This window comes from Pinus tabuliformis, chromosome 7 (assembly GCF_031772625.1).
Source record: "Pinus tabuliformis cultivar Carrire ecotype Pingquan chromosome 7, CPIR1, whole genome shotgun sequence".
NCBI lineage: Eukaryota > Viridiplantae > Streptophyta > Pinopsida > Pinales > Pinaceae > Pinus > Pinus tabuliformis.
The window spans coordinates 1,650,705,666-1,650,724,525 of record NC_142293.1 but is presented as its reverse complement, the minus strand read 5'-3'; the positions used below and the strand labels follow the sequence as shown (position 1 = coordinate 1,650,724,525).

Sequence of the window (18,860 nt, the reverse complement as noted above, 5' to 3'; positions counted from 1 at the left end):
ATGAAATCACCTATGCCACTCAACGCTTCCCATTTGTCACCTCGAACCTAACCGATGGGATAAAGTATCTTGGTTTTCGACTGAAACCATCTGGCTATAGAATTGCAGACTGGTTATGGCTTGTTACAAAAGTGGAGAAGAGGCTTCAGGTCTGGTACCATCGATACCTCTCCCGGGCAGGCAGACTAGTGCTCATCAAAGCTGTGATTGAAGCCACACCTGTGTACTGGATGGCCCTTGCTTGGATTCCAAGGGGCATCCTGAACAGGCTCCAGAGCATATGCTGTAGATTCCTATGGAAAGGACACCAGCCGGGGCGTTTATTTGCATGGGTAAAATGGGAAACCATAACCAAGCCTAAAAGATGGGGTGGATGGGGCATAAAGAGATTGGCTATATTCTCAAAGGCACTGGCTGCCAACTCGGATGGTGCTTACTCACATCAGACAGTCTCTGGTCACGGGTGGCATATGCAAAATATATTAAGCCTCAATCCGTATTAGATTGGATCTGCACAAGACATGGAAACAATCACCAAATCTCCAACATCTGGAAAGTTGTCATTGACACCTTACCTCTGCTACGAGATGGAATCACATGGCGCATTAAGGAAGGGAATGCAGTGCGTGTTGGGGTGGACCCATGGGTCGGATGTGGGAACACCCACAGATTACCAGCTGACCTCATCCGACATCTCCATGACAGAGGCATCACTCATATCAAACATATTGGTGATCAAGAAAACTCCTCTTTCCTCCAGCAGGCTTGGTTATCCGCCAGAGCACTAGACCTGCCTAATCAATGGATAAACGAATGGAGGGAATATACTGCTGCTCTCACTCAAGCACAAATCAGACTTACTGAGGGACCCGATGAGATCATCTGGGTATATGCAAAACATGGTGTTTACACTCCAAAGCTGGGATATCTCAGGCTCATGGAACCTTATAAACCCCCAGACATTCAACCCACCTGGAAGGCGATCTGGAAGCTCAAGGCAGCACCTCGGACGAGACTTCTGATGTGGAATATATTATTTGACAAAATACCCACTGGCTCCAATCTCATGAAGCGGTCCTTCTATGGACCTTTCCGCTGTCACCTCTGTCATAATGCAGAAGAGAGCACCGAACACCTGTTTCTATCATGCAGCTCTACCCAATCCCTTTGGCAATCACTATCTACTCATATCCCGCTTTTGAAAGATTGGCACGGGAATAACCTTCTGGAGGCATGGTCTAACTGGTGCCTTGAGCATACAGGAAAGGCCAAAAACCTGCCTCTGCTGGCTTGCTGGGCTATATGGATTGCCCGTAACCAGTCTATCTTCAATCTCAAAGTGCCTCACTGGCCTTCGGTCATTCTACATACGGGCGCTGATTACAATATGTTACCTGATGAAGACCACTCCACCCCACCGAGAATCCTTAGACCTGTTCCCATTGACAAATCAAAACCTTGGGATTTTTTCGATGGCTCAGCTCAAGAAGATGGATGCGGGGGGGGAGCTATACTCCACCTAGATGACAGGCATTGCTACAAGCTCCAAATCAACCTAGGCAGAGGCACTAATAACTTCGCAGAATTAAGCACAGCCAAACACATAATTGATTTTGCTATCCATAACCATTGCAGACACTTACAGATATTTGGTGACTCTAAAATTGTTTGCAATTGGCTCAATAATGCATCACATTGTCATGCTTTTTCTTTGAGACATATTCTTGATGAAGCAAAGAGATTGATAAGTTCATTTGAATCTTTTGTCTGTCATCACATCTACAGGGAGAAAAACACCATTGCAGATCAGCTCTCTAAAGAGGCAGCGCAAAGAGTAGGTGAAGATTGGTGGGTCCAAGAGGAAGTTGACGACACTTTTTATCAGTATTATCATCGCCCTTTTGATGAACAGTTGGAATGATGGGCTATAAAGCCAATTCACTTGCAGTTTTGTTATTTACAGTATGTAGATAGACACTGTTTAGACAGCAGAACATTACATCTTTTTGTTTATATTCAGCAGTATATATCACTCTCTGCGAAGAGCCAGTCATAATTTTGAATACAGTTGACTTATTTTGAAATGCTCCCTGTGTGGAGATATCTTGTTTATACTTTCAGCAGTTATTAGGAACTCGACAGGCAAGAGCCTGCATATGAATATGCTTCGGCATCTGCAAAATGTAATTTTCTTAATCTTAATGAAAATTACGACTTTTTCCCAGGGGAAAAAAAAAAAAAAAACCGTAGAAGTGCGCACTCTCAATATTCAATAATATTATGAAGGCCTCCAATCATCCCTCCGTAGAATTGGCATTCTGCCGCAAATCAATGCCATACTAAGGAAATCCGGCATCAAAGGTTAACAGTGACCTCTCTACATGTTTTCCAAGGGTCGTGTTGGAAAAGGAGCCGACCACGACAACTTGATTTTTCTTACAATTATTTAACCCACTAATTTATGGTTATATTCTCCTTTGGGAAAGCTATTTCGAGCCGTTTTTTATGCATGTGTCTTGAGATAAAATGGCTAGGGTCCATCGGTGTTAGAAAATTTTACACGCAGAGGAGATGAGTTTGTTTCAACAAATTAGTTGTGGCAATCAAATTTTCAGGGGCGGAAAGAAAAATAAAATACAGAAATTTACTGATGGAAAAATAAAGTAAAAACCAAAAGGGTTGAGGTAAAGCTAGTCGTGAGGGTTCAAAACCACATCACAACCAAACATACTTTAGATTATATTTCAAAATATAAAAAAATATATTTGCATGATAAATTGGATATCAGATGTTGCCCCTCCTAGTAAAACAAAAAAAAATCTTACTGTGTTTTATGGGGTTGTGGAGTAACTCTCTGTAAGACTTCGTAAAAGCTTGTTTTCAAGCTCCCACCAATATTTTGTTCATCATTTTCTCGTCGCTACCTCTTCCTCCTCTTCAATTTATGCAAATGACTTTTACATTCATATTTATCTAAACATACATCTTGACTCATTAATACATGACATAGCAAATAATTAATATACGGGATGGACGATTATACAAAATGAGAGATTTTCCGAACTTGCAGAAAGTGTTGCGGAGTAAATTTTTTCCCCTTCATATTTACCAACTCTTCATTAGGTTCTTTAACTATCTGATGTGTTGTGGAATGGTCAGTGATGTACTTCTGCTCAGAACTTCAGTCCTTCCGCCTGCAAACAAAATCTGCAACCTGCTGGTTGTCAGTGTGTTTAAGGCAGTGGTTGGGATTAATATTTCCAACACTCCCCCTTAATCACAACTTCCGCCATTGACAATTCCCAAACAATCTATGAGATAAACGAAATTTTCACTTGCCAATGGCTTTGGGAAAATATCAACAAACTGTTCCTGTGACCTACAATGTTGCAACACAATTTCACCATTGTTAATAAAGTATTTTATAAAATGATATTTGGCATCAATATGCTTGGTCTTCTTGTGAAAAACGTAATTCTTTGACAATACAATTGCGGAAATGTTGTCACAAAAAATAGTTGTCATTCCCTCTTGGTTGTGGTGAAGATCCCTTAACATCCTTCTCATCCAAACTGCCTGACATGCTGCTACTGTTGCAGCGACGTATTCAACTTTTGTTGTTGACAATGACACTATTGGCTTCTTCTTGGAGGCCAATGAAATGACTCCAAAACCTCACGTGCTCTTTCGGTCATCGACATTTCCTACCCAATCACTGTCAGTGTAACCAACCAACCTGAAATCATTTGTTACGGCATACAAAATACCATACTCTTTTGTTCCAATGACATACCTTAGAATCCTCTTGGCTACTTTCCAATGCGCCTCCTTAGGTGTCTCCCTGAACCTCGACACCAAACTCACCGCTTACATTATATCCAACCTAGTGGCAGTCAAATACATCAAGATGCCTATCGTGCTTTTGTATAATGTGAGATTGACATTGCTGTTGCAATCTTTTTTGCTTAAACTTCAACCCCATGACAGTTGGAGTTGGTGCGGGCTTGCGGTTCTGCATATCAAACCTCTCTAAAATGTTTGCTACATGCTTTGATTGAGAGATAAAAATGCCATTTTCTGTTTTCTTCACTTCTATGCCCAAAAATCCCTTAACAACCCCAAGTCAGTGATTTCAAATTCACTCTTCATGAATTCTTTGAAATCAACGATGAGGAAATCATCACTACCTGTAAAAATCAAATCATCTATGTATAAGACAAAATAAGAATCTTACCATCACTCTATTTGATGTAGGGAGTAGGCTCACTGTCACATTTTTCGAAACCATTTCCCTACAAGTAAGCATCTATCCTACAACACCATGCTCGCGGTGCTTGGTTCAAACCATAAAGAACTTTCCTCAACTGATACACTGTCTTCTTGGCCTTCTACCTCATAAATAGCTGGTTGCGCAACATATACTTCCTCTTTTAGCACTCCATTCAAGAACGTTGATTTTGCATCCATTTGATACACTTTCCATTTATGTTGCGCGACAATCATCAAAATTGTACACACTGTCTCCATCCTCGTAACTGGCGCTAATGTCTCCGCATAATCTCTTTGATGATGTTGCTTGTATCCTTTGACAACTTACCTCGCTTTATGCTTTTTAATATTCCCCTCAACGTTGCTCTTGGTCTTATAGACCCACTTTACTCCAATGACTTATTTTCCTTGCGAAAGGTTAGCTAACTCCCATGTGTCGTTCTTTTCTATTGATTCTATTTCTTCCTCCATTGTTGCAACCCTTTTTTCTTCTTTGACTACATCTTCAAAATGGATCGGGTCATCTACATGACAGAATAATGCAAATAAGTAATTTATACCAACCCTACTATCAACTTCATCTTGCTCATAAATCTCATTTAAATTTCTAAATTTTGGTCTTCTTGTGCTTGTTGAAGATGGGCTTGATATGTCACCTGGTGTTGCGATTTACGACATGTTTGGAGAAGCACTTGCTTGACTACGCGACATTTTCCTATTATTTGTTGAGGGTGTTACTTACTTCCTGCTTTGTTGTGCTTGAATAGGAATAGAGGTGGTCACTGTTGAGGAATTGTTTGTTGATTTCAATTCTTCTTTGTCCTCATGTGGTATACATGCTTTCACATTGATTGTCTTCTCTAAACTTCCATCCCATGCTTCCTCTTTTATGAACTGCACATATCTGTTGATAATGACCTTCTTGGTTGATGGATTGTAGAGCTTGTATGCCTTGGATTCATCAATATCTCCAAAAAATATGCATTTCTCCCCCTTTCTATCCAACTTCTTCCCCAACTCGTCCGGGACATGTGCATATGCCACACATCCAAAGACTCTCGTGCGAGTGATGCCATGCTTTCTTCCACTCCATGCCTATTCAAGAACTACATTCTTGACCCTTTTGGTTGGACACCTATTCATGATATACACTGCATAAGCGATTGATTCAACCCAATAATCATTTGGAAAATGCTTTTTCTTCGACATACTCCTTTCCATTTCCATAATGGTCATAGTCTTCCTTTCCGTGACACCATTTTTCTAAGGTGTATACCTTGTTGTAAATTGCTTGTGAATTCCATGCTCCTTGCAAAATCAAAGGAATTCATTTGAGATGTATTCGCCACCTCTGCCAGATCTAAGGAATTTGATGTAGTGTCCACTTTGCTTTTCAACAAGAGCCTTTTATTGGCAAAAGCGCTCAACACTTCAGTTTTATGTTTTAGGAGATAGACCCATGTATTCCTTGTGTAGTCATCTAAGAGGGTTAATAAATAATGACTGCCACCAACTGATGGTGTCTGCATTGGTCCACATAAATTTGAATGGACAATATCCAAAGGTGCCTTTGGCCTTATTGACTTTCCTACTAGAAATGTCTCTCTATGTTGTTTGCCCAAGATGCATCCTTTACATAGGCTGTCTGGTTTTTATATGAGTGGAAAACCCTTCACCATTCATTTCCTATGCAGCAAGTTCAAACCTCCAAAGTTGAGATGTCCAAATATTAAATGCGATAACCAATTTTCATCTTTTACCTCTGCTTAATAGTTCACTTATGTACAACTGCACTTTTCTTTCATCCTCTTATGAGTTCATTGATAGTTGTCCTTGTGCACCTTCTTCCTTCAAATCTGATCTTATCTTTATGGGAAACATTCTATTGTTTGTTATCTAAACCTTTGCAATCAATTGTCTGCTTGGAGGCTTATCCAAAATTGTGCACTCATCATTCTTGAAAAATACATTGTAGCCCTTTTGCATGAGTTGTCCAATGCTTATGAGGTTATGCTTCAAACCAGGGACAAAGTAAACATCAGAGATGTACTTGTTCTCCCCTTTATTTGTTAGGATATTAACTCTTCTTTTCCCATGATAGATATTTTGCTATCAATGCCTAATGTCACTTCATATTTCACACTTTCATCTAGAATGGAAAACATTTCTATGTTCCCTGACATGTGGTTGTTGCACCATGAATCTAGATACCATACATCACTTTGTTTTTCTTGTGCTACATTACAAGCTTAAAACATATTGTCATGGTTCTGATTTTATTTTGTGAAATTTACACTTGGTTTGTTACTAATGTCATATTGCTTCTTTCGATATTCATTTTCATAATGACCATACTTCTTATAGTAATGACATTAAACTTGATATTTATAATACCTCTTACCTTGTGCTTGATTTTGGCTTGGGCCTTGACTTGGATTTTGGTTGCCTCCCCTTCCATTTGAGCTTGAAGGGTTGCTTCTTCCACCTTTGTGTGGGCTTCTTTCTCTTCCTCTAGCATATGATCTTCCTCTCCCTCTACCTTGACAAAATGAGACTTGTGTCTTGAAGGCATGCTCCAATGATGAGCTTGTTTATTTATTCAGTCTATGTTCATGAGAGATCAGTGATGCATGAAGCTCATCCACTAAGAGCTCTGAGAGATCTTTTATCTATTCTATGGCCACAACAATGGCATCAAACCTTGTTGGCAGACTTCTCAAAACTTTCTCAACTATCCTCCTTTCCTCGAGTGTCTCACCGTGAGACCTAATTTGAGTAACTAGTCCAATTACATGGGTAAAAAATGAGTCTACATTCTCAGAATCTTTCATACAAATTGTTTTAAAGTCTCTTCTCAACATTTTCAGTTTTGTTGTCTTGACTTTCAGCATGCCTTGGAAGGCTATTTGGAGGGCATCCCTTGCTTTCGTAGAGTTTGTTGTTGCTGCAACCCTTGGGAAAATACTTTCATGAACTACTTGAAAAATGTAGAAGAGGGATTTTGCATCTTTCTTCCCATTGTCCCTCAACAAAACCCTTTCTCCTTGAGACAAGGCGTTGTATGTTGTTGCATCTGCTGGTTCTTGAAAATCATTCTGCACCAAATCCCAAATGTCTTGAGAAGAAAATAGGGCCTTCATTTTAAAAGCCTAATAATCATAATTTTTTCCATTAAACTGAGATATATAAGGATTAGTCAAGCTTGTGCTTGATGTTTCCATTTCTGAGTGTAAAAAAAAATCTACCTGCTCGTAAATGCACTTCAAAAATCTTCCCTCAAAACAAATTTTAATGCTAGTAAAAACACTTGTTTTTACACTATCAAAGTTAAACTTGCTTTGATACCATGTTACAAAATTTTATAGGGGCAGAGCAGAGGAGTTTTCTTCAACAAATCAGTTGCGGAAAGAAAATCTTCAGTTGCGGCAAGGAAATCACAATTGGACAAAGGCTTAAACAAAACATAGAAATTTACTCACGACAAAAAAGAGTAAAAACAAAGTGTTTGCGGTAAAGCTAGTCATGAAGGTTTAAAACCACATCGCAACAAAAAATACTTTGGATTATATTTCAAAACATAGGAAAATACATTCACATGATAAATTAGATGTTGTTGCTCCAAGTAAAGCAAAAAAAGATCTTACTGTGTTTTACGCTTCACTAGGGTTGCAGAGTAACTCTCTGTAAGACTCAGTAAAAGCTTGTTTCACGTGCCCACCAATATTTTCTTCACGATTTTCTCCTCACTACCTCTCACACTTACACACTCAACTCTTCTTCAACTTATGACAGTGACTTTTACCTTCATATTTATCAAAACATACATATTGACTCATTAATACATGACACAACAAATAATTAATACACAGGTTGGGCGATTATACAAAATGGGGGATTTTATGAACTTGGAGAAGTTGCAGAGTTTCTCGGTAAATGTTTGCCCATTCATATTTAGCAACTCTTCATTAACTGCTTTAACTATTCGACGTGTTGCGAAATGGTCAACGTTGTACTTCTGCTCAGAACTTCATTCCTTCCGTCTGCAAACAAAATCCGCAACTTGCAAAAATTGATTGGGAAAATATGGTGGTTGTTAGTGTGTTTAAGGTGATGGTTGGAATTAATATTTCCAACAATCGGCTATTATTCTTTCTATTATTGTAATGGCTGCGATTTTGGGTTCAGTGGTGGCAACGAAAGTAGTGAATCTCGCTCACCCAACACACACATGGCGGAATATGTGACACTGAAGTCCCAACAGAGTGACATTGTGAATGATGTTGTACAAGTGAGCCTAGTTGATGCACACAATCTATCTGGTTGGGCCGCGGGCATGAAAACCATAAGAAGTATGATGAGTAAAAGGAAAATCAACACTCAAAGATTGTATGTAGAATTTTTGGACCCCTAGAGTTGAAACATATGAAGAGGAAACCTCTAGAGTGGAAGAGTTCAAATTTGATTGTGGTTGTCCATTGTTGATGTGAAGGTCGAAGACCTAATTGTTCGGACCAACATCATTGTCGCAGGTAAATCAGCATGAATTAATGGAGTTCATTTCAAATTTGGTAAGGAGTCCATAGCTCAAATCCATATGACTTGGAGTTGTTGCTTTGATGGGTAGGCAACCAGTTTCGAAGACCAAGCCAATTATCAAAATTTTAATCCACTTGCTATTTTTGATGGGTAGATTTTCTATATTTGTTAGTGCACATTATTATTGATATGTTATAGTGAAGTTATATTATACTTAAAAAAAAATTGATGTAGAATCACAAAGAACAAGTCAATTATTTAACATACTAATGTGACTTGTCGTTCTTCGATATCATTAGCCATAGGTAGTTCTTAATAAGGTCAAGCTGGTGTGACCCTTCGTGCTCCGGGAGAGTTAGTATAGGTTATTTTATAAGATCAAGTTATAGAATTGTTTGTTGAAGACATTCTATACCGACAATGTTATCCCATATAACTGGTTAATACATCAGAAGGCCATATATTCAACATATGGTGGCATTTCCATAGGATGGTTCAGTATCAAGACTGAACTATTGTGTTCCGGGAGGTTGAGAAGCATCAATTCTATAAATCACGCCAACGATGGTCTGAAACAATGATGTCTTAAATGGATCAAGTGGGAAGCTTGAAAGTGTGATGAAGAAAAGAGCGGACACTCTGAGATTTCAGAGTGGATATGAGCGCTAGTGATGACCATATCAGAAAAATCTGACAAATATTTATCTATTGTTGTAATATGTGTTTTTAATGATTCCCATGTAAGCATTAAGGGAGGGTGCTAGAAGTAATGCTTCCATGTCATACGTAGTTTGCATTAGGAGTTATGAGGAGTAAGTCTAGAAATTGTTATTTCCAATGTATGAGTTGTAGTCTTGATCTAAATGTGTCGAAGTCAATGCTTTATGTCCTATATATAACCTTGATAATCAATAAACATATCTAAATGTGATTAGTTGTGTCTAATCAATATTTGTTTTCTCTCTACTTTCTAGCACAAAATTGTGACATGTTAACTACTCGGAAAAATGATACCTTCTATCCTCTATATAAACAGTAATGATTCCAGATATACACGTTATTGTATTGTGATGCGAGTGCCAAGTGTGTGGTAAGTTTTTTTCAATGTTCCAATGCTATGAATGGAATCCTAAAAGTTAAATAGTGGAAACACCTCCATCAACAATCATATATCTCCAAGTGTATTCTTCCACACCCTTTCTTTATTACTACACAACTTTATTCTTTCCTCATATTAATGATTCGACCTCAATCTTTTCTTCATTTTTCTTTTTTTGGTTGAATCTCCTCACAACATGAATGTTGGTTTTTATCGTTTTTATAAGGATTATGTTGAGATGTTAAGAAAAGGAAAATCTCTTCAGTGAATTTCATTGCAGATTAAGAAAATATTTTAGAACTTGATATATAAAATTGATGTTAATGGTTTAATCAATTCTTGTCCAATTTGATGTTAATTGTTTAATCAATTCTTATCAAATTTTAGAATATTTGCCAAGTTTACAATCTAAATAAGAAAGCCCCAATTGTAAGGATATTTATGTACAAGAGGTATACTATTATGGTGTTTGGATTTCTAGTAATATTATAATATTGTTTTAAGTATACTTCTATTCCAACTCGATGATTTTGGCATTGGATTTTGGGATTTCCAATAATACTAGGATATGTTTTAGTTATAATTTTGTTTTTACTAGGATATGTTTTAGTTATATATATATATATATATATATATATATATATATATATATATATATATATATATATATATTTACAATTTGATGATGTTGGGATTTCTATTAATATTATGATATTGTTTTAGGTATAATTATTTTTTGCAACTTATTAGCACTTTTGGTATTTTTTTAAATTCCTAAAAGATTTTTATTTGAAGCATATAGGAAAGCTATATCCATGCTTTTAAGTTTGAGATTGTTTCTTAGACATTTTATACAAATTTTAAAATATAAAGTTAAAAAACTCTATTTATTTTAATAGGAGGGTAATTATTTTTGAGGAAGATGTTATCACTAGTTGTTTTTTTTTTTTTTTGACATTGTATCCATTAAAGAATTTATGCCCATGAATCATTATAAGAAATGAAACTAGTATAATTTCTAGCACATTGCTAAAGCATGGCAAAAGGTACATGTTAAACAATTGCAAATACAATAAACAATAGAAAATTTCATGGTTGTGCCTCCAAAATGGATGAATCAACAACACCTTCAAAACCATCTTGAAGGAATGAAGAGCTAGTGTCACAATAAAAAACCAGAAGCTGAGTCCCAACCTCCATGTGTAGTTGTGACATAATTGAAACATATAAGAGAATCATATTATGAAGCAAAATTCTTACAAAGGGCCACTTCATGACATAAGAAATCACTAGAGAAGAGGCCCTTAGTGCCACAAAATAAACCCTTTTGCTTCTTGCTTTTTGTTTGTCGAAGGCCAAGCACAACAAAATTATTCCCACCAGATAGAACAAAAACATAAACCCCAATGGGAGATGGGAGCCCTTTGATGATTTATTTAACATGCACTCTTCTGAATATTAAAAAAACAAGTTTTGCATTCCCCATGATGAGATCCTATGCATTGTCCATGCCCAGTGGCTTAACGACGACATTGTCAATGAAGCTGGAGACCACCAAGAAATAAGTGGTCAAAGTCAAGGGAAAAGACAATAATGGGCTAGAGAAAGGAAAAGGAGGGAACCTTCAGGCACATGTAGAGAATTGTGAGAGTGTACGGACTAAGTGGAGCAAGCATGTGACTAGGGAACATAGATAGGGCATGAGAAATGAACGAAGAGAGTTCTTGAGGATAGGAAAAATGAATAATGAAAGAAAATATTAAATACAAAAAACAAAGAATAACACAATAGAAGAGGATTGATAAGCCTAGTGTAACCACCATCCCACATTTACCCAATTTCACTGGCCTTCTGGGGTAAACATCAGAGGAGGGGCTACTATGACCTGACCCAACTTGCTAGATCCAATTAAGGAAGTGGGGTCTACTAATGACGACAAACTGACAACTCAACACCTGCTACAATTCACTAGGTGTTGAACAACCACCCAAGGTGGCCAAACCATGAGCTAGACATCTATTTTTCATCCTTGGGCCGTCAACTGCTCCCACAACAAGGCATCTATGCAGTTGGAAGCCTCCAACTAAATTCACAAGCCTGCATCCCCGCAGTTGCAACCTAACGTTTCCAACTCAAAGGGTGTGGTCTTGGGTTTTCAGCCTAAATTATAAATCAACCTCTAGACCACTCCCTAGAACTCAGTGAGACTTTTCAGAATGATAATTAACATCAATACAAATCCATTCATACAAAACTTAATCAAAGACTTTACCTAACTAGGCCTGACCATGACATTCATTTCGCCAAACATATTGAGAACATGTAATCTACAGGTCATGAATGCATATTTGAACATGGGTGTCTAATACTTATCTGAGAATCATCAAGAAGGTATAATTCCCTCTCATAATAGTTTCAATCACATTTTTTAGTTCATGCATTCAGTTACCATTCATCAACAAATCAAACATATCAAGAGCCATAACTAGAACCTGTTACGGAACCATGCTTATAACCAACATATAACTAGAATAATAACCACGATAGAACAACCATCAATCCACATAATAACAAGTAAAAATGCTCATGAAATACAAGAGTAAAGGAGCTCTTATTAACATGTACGAAATCCAACCAAGTTAGTGACTTCCATGTACCACTTAACCATAAACAATGTAAACTTTGAAACGGGAACTGATACTGTTACCCGTTTCGTAGAGATAGCAAAAAAATGACCCAATTTTCAAAAGTGGTGATGCAGAATACACATGTTTTTTTTAGAACATGGTTTTTGGAACTTTAATTTTTTTTCATGTTCAAGGATGAAATCAAGTTTTAGAATGGTAGTGATTTTCATGCTGATTTTAAAAAGTGAGTATTCTGCATCATACCCTTTTTTTAAAAGACCTATTTTTTGACTTTTAATTTTCTAGTGTGTGAAATGTAAAAAATTATTTTCTAAATTTGATAGTTTTTGAAGTCGTCATTTTATTCATATTTTCTTGTTCTCTATCTTAATTTTTTTTTAGGGGGTTTTTATTGTTTTGTGTTTTTAAATTAGAAAGTCGATAGTTTGAATTTTAGATAATCTACATATTTATACATCCTTAATTAATTTTTCAATCCACATGAAATAATTGTTTCTAAAAAACAACCATTTTTAACATAAATATAACAAAAAAACTAAACGTTTTGATAATTTTTTGCTAGAATTAACATGTTAAAATCACAATTTTTATACAAAAATATTAACTAAAAATGGTCAAATAATAGTTTTTTTTATGAATTTCATGTCAAAAAAATAATAATAACTACTTTTTTTTTTTCAAAAAATAATAATTAACTTAAAAATCAATGCGAAAATCACAGTTGTTCTCTCTCTTTCTTTCACATACCAGACTCTTGATGGAAATTTCACCTCTTTTGAACTTTTCCAATCTGAGATTAGCTTCTTATCACTTAAAGAACTTGAAATATTTGTAGGCATGAGCTCAGGTGGAGTTCGTTCACCAATGTTTTTTGAAGATACACCTTTAAGACTCTTTGGTCTAGAAAGATTCACAAAAATTTTCCTTGATGCCATTTTCCTAAAAAAAACACATAAATTAGTAAATAAAAAAACATATTCACTTAAATTAACAACAAAAATATACCATAAATTTTTTATTTGTATAATCAGAATTGCCCAACGACCTCTAACGGGCAAGCGGGTCGATGGGCGAGCGGGAGGTCAGGTGAGGGATAATGAGACTAAGTGCACAATTAGGCAAGTATGGGCGAGCCCCTACCCATGCGCCCCCCACAACCCCCTGACGACTACATTGAAGCCCCAGCCCCATTAACTTATTCCTCTCACGAGAGATCTGTTGTCTTGATTCACTACACATTAATAATTAAAGTAACACGCCTGATCCAATCTCCGAAAATGATGATGATGACAAATCCCTCGATATGATTACCAAGTTATTGTACTCCCTGCATCCATCAAATATGTGTTTTCTCTTTGTTTCGCTCGCCAACTCTGTATTTCTTCATGGTCCATCCTTTGCATGCCACGCTAGATGTTTGTTTTCAGCTGAATTTTCAGTTTGAACGAAGCTTCATAAGCTTCCCACCCTCCCCGGCCCCCCTCCCCTTCCCTCACCCTACCCCCTACCGTCCCCCCACACTCCCGCGCCCCATCCCCCCTCGCCCCCGCCCCACTCCATCCCCCCAAACCCCCGCCCCCCCCCCCCCCCCCAAACCCCCAACACCCCCCAACCCCTCCCCGCGGCCACCCCTCGCCACTGCGCCCACCCCCCCAACCCCCGCCCAACTGTACCCTTCCCCAGCCCCCACCCACCCCTACCCCTACCCCCTCCCCCCCCAACCCCCGCCCAACTGCACCCTTCCCCAGCCCCCACCCACCCCTACCCCACCGCCCCCCCCTACCTGCGCCCTACCCTTACCCCCCCCCCCCCCTTACCCCCCCCCCCAACCCCCCCCACGCCCCCCCCTTACCACCCCCCCCCCCCCCCTACCCGCGCCCCCCCCTTACCGCCCCCCCAACCCCCTACCCTTAACCCCCCCTCACCCCCGTCCACCCCCTACCCCCTACCCCCCCTCCCCACCTTACCCCCTACCCCCACCTTACCCCCTACCCCCTACCCGCGCACCCCCCCTTACCCCCTACCCGCACACCCCCCCTTACCCCCTACCCCGTACCCCCCCCCCAACCCTGTACCCCCCCCTCACCCCCGCCTACACCCTATCCCCCCCCACCTTACCCCCTACCCGCGCTGCCCCCCTTACCCCTCCCCCAACCCCCTACACCCCCCCATCCCCTACCCTTACTGCCCCCCCACCCCCGCCCACCCCCTACCCCCTTCCACCCACCCCCGCCCACCCCCTTCCACCCACCCCCCCTCCCCGGCCCACCCAGCCCCCCCCCTCCACTGCCACCGCCCCCTCCCCGCCCACACATCCCCCGCCACCCCCCCCCCCCCCCCGCCCACCCCTCCACTGCCACCACCCCCCCCCCTCCACCGCCACCGCCCACCCCGCCCACACCCTCCCTGCCCCCCCCTCCACCGCCACCCCGCCCACCCCTCCACCGCCCACCCCTCCCCCGCCACCGCCCCTCCCCCGCCACCCCTCCACCCACACCGCCCCCTCCCCGCCCACTGCCACCACCCCTTGCCCGCCCATCCCCCGCCACTGCCCCCTCCCCGGCCCCCCCCCCCACCCCTCCCCCGCCACCGCCCCCTCCCCGCCCACCCTGCCCACCCATCCCCCGCCACCGCCCCCTCCCGGCCCCCCCCGCCCACCCCTCCCCCGCCCCCTCCGCGGCAGCGGCACCCCCGGGCCGCCCCGCCTTTCACCATAATACAGAATATTTACCCCCCCATCCCCTACCCTTACCGCCCCCCCCCCACCCCCGCCCACCCCCTACCCCCTTCCACCCACCCCCCCCTCCCCGGCCCACCCAGCCCCCCCCCCCTCCACCGCCACCGCCCCCTCCCCACCCACCCATCCCCCGCCACCGCCCACCCCTCCACCGCCACCGCCCACACCCTCCCTGCCCCCCCCTCCATCGCCACCCCTCCACCGCCACCGCCCCCTCCCCGCCCACCCCTCCCCCGCCACCGCCCCCTCCCCGGCCACCCCTCCACCCACACCACCCCCTCCTCGCCCACTGCCACAGCCCCCTGCTCGCCCATCCCCCGCCACTGCCCCCTCCCCGGCCCCCCCGCCCACCCCTCCCCCGCCACTGCCCCCTCCCTGCCGACCCTGCCCACCCGTCCCCCGCCACCACCCCCTCTCGGCCCCCCCGCCCACCTCTCCACCGCCACTGCCCCCTTCCCGCCCACCCCTCCCCCTCCCCCTCCCCCGCCCCCTCCGCGGCAGCGGCACCCCCGGGCCGCCCCGCCTCACACCATAATGCAGAATATTTTGGACGAGAAATGGAAGCGATCAGCAAAGCAAGTATTTTGCAAACTATAAAGGAAAACTTTCAAATTAATTATGACATGTTTGTTTCGTGTGCAAGAAAGATGGTTTCGATTGTATAGGTTTGGCTCCTTCCAAAGAGGTTCGTGAAGGAATTAGTCAAAAGAATTGAGAGAGATAAGTTTCAAAGAGCATACCAAACCAAACTTCATTTATTTAATGGACAACCCTGGGATGCTAGAGGAAATTGAAGTCATCACGAAAAATTCCAGCCAAAGAAAAGTTAAAGCAAAGGGTTAAAGACCTCCTAGATAGGAGTCCGGGAATATTTTGTTCTTCGGGAGTCTCATGCAGGAGCATGAGATATTCATGTCAGGAGATGAGCAGGAGCATGAGATTCCAGTCTCATGCAGGAGCATGAGATATTCTCATGCAGGAGCATGAGAATATTTTGTTCTTCGGGAGTCTCATGTAGGAGCATGAGACTCCCGAAGAACAAAATATTCCCGAACTCCTATCTAGGAGGTCTTTAACCCTTTGCTTTAACTTTTCTTTCGCTGGAATTTTTCGTGATGACTTCAATTTCCTCTAGCATCCCAGGGTTGTCCATTAAATAAATGAAGTTTGGTTTGGTATGCTCTTTGAAACTTATCTCTCTCAATTCTTTTGACTAATTCCTTCACGAACCTCTTTGGAAAGAGCCAAACCTATACAATTGAGACCATCTTTCCTGCACACGAAACAAACATGTCATAATTAATTTGAAAGTTTTCCTTTATAGTTTGCAAAATACTTGCTTTGCTGATCGCTTCCATTTCTCGTCCAAAATATTATGCATTATGGTGCGGGGTGGGGCGTTTCAGGGGTGTCGCTGCCGCGGAGGGGCGGGGGAGGGGGAGGGGGAGGGGGGTGGGGGGGGGGGGGCGGTGGCGATGGAGGGGTGGGTGGGGGGGCCGGGAGGGGGCGGTGGCGGGGGATGGGTGGGCGAGGAGGGGGCGGTGGCAGGGGAGGGGTGGGCGGGGGTCTGGGGATGGGGCGATGGTGGGGGATGGGTGGGCGGGTAGGGGGCGGTGGCTGTGGGCGGGGAGGGGGCGGTGTGGGTGTAGGGGTGGGCGGGGTGGGTGGGGGGGTCGAGGAGGGGGCGGTGGCGGGGGAGGGGTGGGCGAGGAGGGGGCGGTGGCGGTGGAGGGGTGGGCGGGGTGGCGGTGGAGGGGGGGCGGGGCGGTGGAGGGGGGGGAGGGGGGATGGGTGGGGTGGGGTGGGCCGGGGCCGGGGAGGGGGCCGAGGATGGGCGGGGTGGGGAGGGGGCGGGGGGGGAATGCGAGGGGTAGGGGTAGGGGGTAGGGGGGGGTAGGGGGTTAAGGGGGGTAGGGGGTAGGGGGGGGGGGGTAAGGCGGGTAGGGGGTAGGGGTAGGGGGGGGAGGGGGGTGTAGGGGTAGGGGTAAGGCAGCAGGGTAAGGGGGGTGCAGGGGGGGTGGGGGGGGAGGGGGGTAGGGTAGGGTGTTTGGGGGGGGGGGTAAGGGGTAGGGCAGGGGGGGGGTAGGGTAGGGGGTGGCAGGGGGTTGGTGGGGGGGTTGGCAGGGGGGGTAAGGATAGGGGGCAGGGGGGGTAAGGGTAGGGGGTGGGAGGGGGGTAGGGGGGGGGGGCTGGGGGTAGTGGGGGGTAGGGGTTGGGGGGGTAGGGTAAGGGTAGGGGGGTGGCGGGGGTGGGGGGTAAGGTAAGGGTGGGGGGTGGGGGAAGGTAAGGGTTAGGGGTGAGGGTAGGGTCGAGGGGGGTAGGGCGCGAGGCCCATGGGGCCGACGTTAAGGAAGGGGGGGAGGAGTTGAGATTGGAGGGGAATGGGAGTTAGGGGGTGGGCTTATGGGGAGGAGAGTTGTGGGGTAGGGAAGGAAGAGTTGGGGAAATGGTGCATGGGTGGGTGAGTTGGGGGTAGCAAGGGTTGGCGCATGGGTAGGGCAGAAGGGGGAAGAGGGCATGGGTGAATGGGAAAGATAGGTAATGGGTTGGGGGAAGGGGGCACGACGACGGCCTACCCACGATTATTGGGTGATTGAGTTTGAATAATTGTTTAAGACAGTTTATATAACTGATGTATGCATCGTATCTTCAAATAAAATTAATGTTTTCCATATTTTGTTAAATGAGAAGTTATGAAGCATTTTTATGTTGTTGGATTATGTCTTAAGTATGATAAATTTTATTGTTTAAATATCTACAATGCAATATCAAATTAGAGATATAATGTCTGTTTTATTCAATATACAAATAAAGACTTTTGAATTCATTGAGTGATATAATTTTTTCATAATGTCATGTTTTTTTAGTTTTATAGTTGAAAAAAATTCAATTTCTTTTGTATCTAGCATGTTGTGGATGAAAACATGTTAAATTTATACTTAGGAAAGAAAAATTATATTCTACCAGAAACATTAATGTGTTTTTTCCTTAAAATTTAACTTTGTTTGAGACATAAAAAATTGGTTTTATTAGCATTTTTTAAAAAGTTTGAAAATTGACCCTAAAAAAAAATCATTATTCGAGTATCAACACTTTCGTTTTGAAGCTATATTTTGCACGAAAATTTCGTAGTCACTGCCATTTTTAAAACACGTTCAAAATTGACACCTAAAAAAAAAAACATCGTTCCAGTATACACACTTTTCGTTTTTAGCACTGTTTTTGATGTTTTTTTGGGGTTTTTTGGCCAGAGTTCCCGTTTTGAGTTTATAGTTCCCGTTTCAAAGTTTACATTGTTCATAGATTGAGCTGAACCAAATCTTTCTTTCAGCGAATCACCCCTATACAATATTCCAAGCATGAATGTGGGACTCAAGAAAAAAATAACCAGGGATTTTCGAAGATTAAACCACTTCCACCCTCATTCTCCCATGATCCCGTCAAAATTGGTCAAGAGATCACATAATGAAACCAATACATGAATAACTAGGGCTTCCCAGAGATTAAACCACCTCCAACCTTAGGCTTTACCACAATCCCGCAAAAACTGGTCAAGGGATTACTAGGCCCA

At 42.8% G+C, this 18,860-nt stretch overlaps 1 protein-coding gene across 1 annotated transcript; it reads left to right on the top strand.

The window, feature by feature from the left end:
- Positions 1–364: 364 nt before the first annotated feature.
- On the top strand, positions 365–1,921 carry LOC149254745 (uncharacterized). Its single transcript, XM_089454831.1, has one exon. The coding sequence runs from the start codon at positions 365–367 to the stop codon at positions 1,919–1,921; it is 1,557 nt and encodes a 518-aa protein (XP_089310957.1).
- Positions 1,922–18,860: the final 16,939 nt, after the last annotated feature.

Coding starts and splice junctions, on each gene's coding strand:
- LOC149254745 (XM_089454831.1), top strand. CDS start 365: ATGGGGTGGATGGGGCATAAAGAGATTGGCTATATTCTCAAAGGCACT.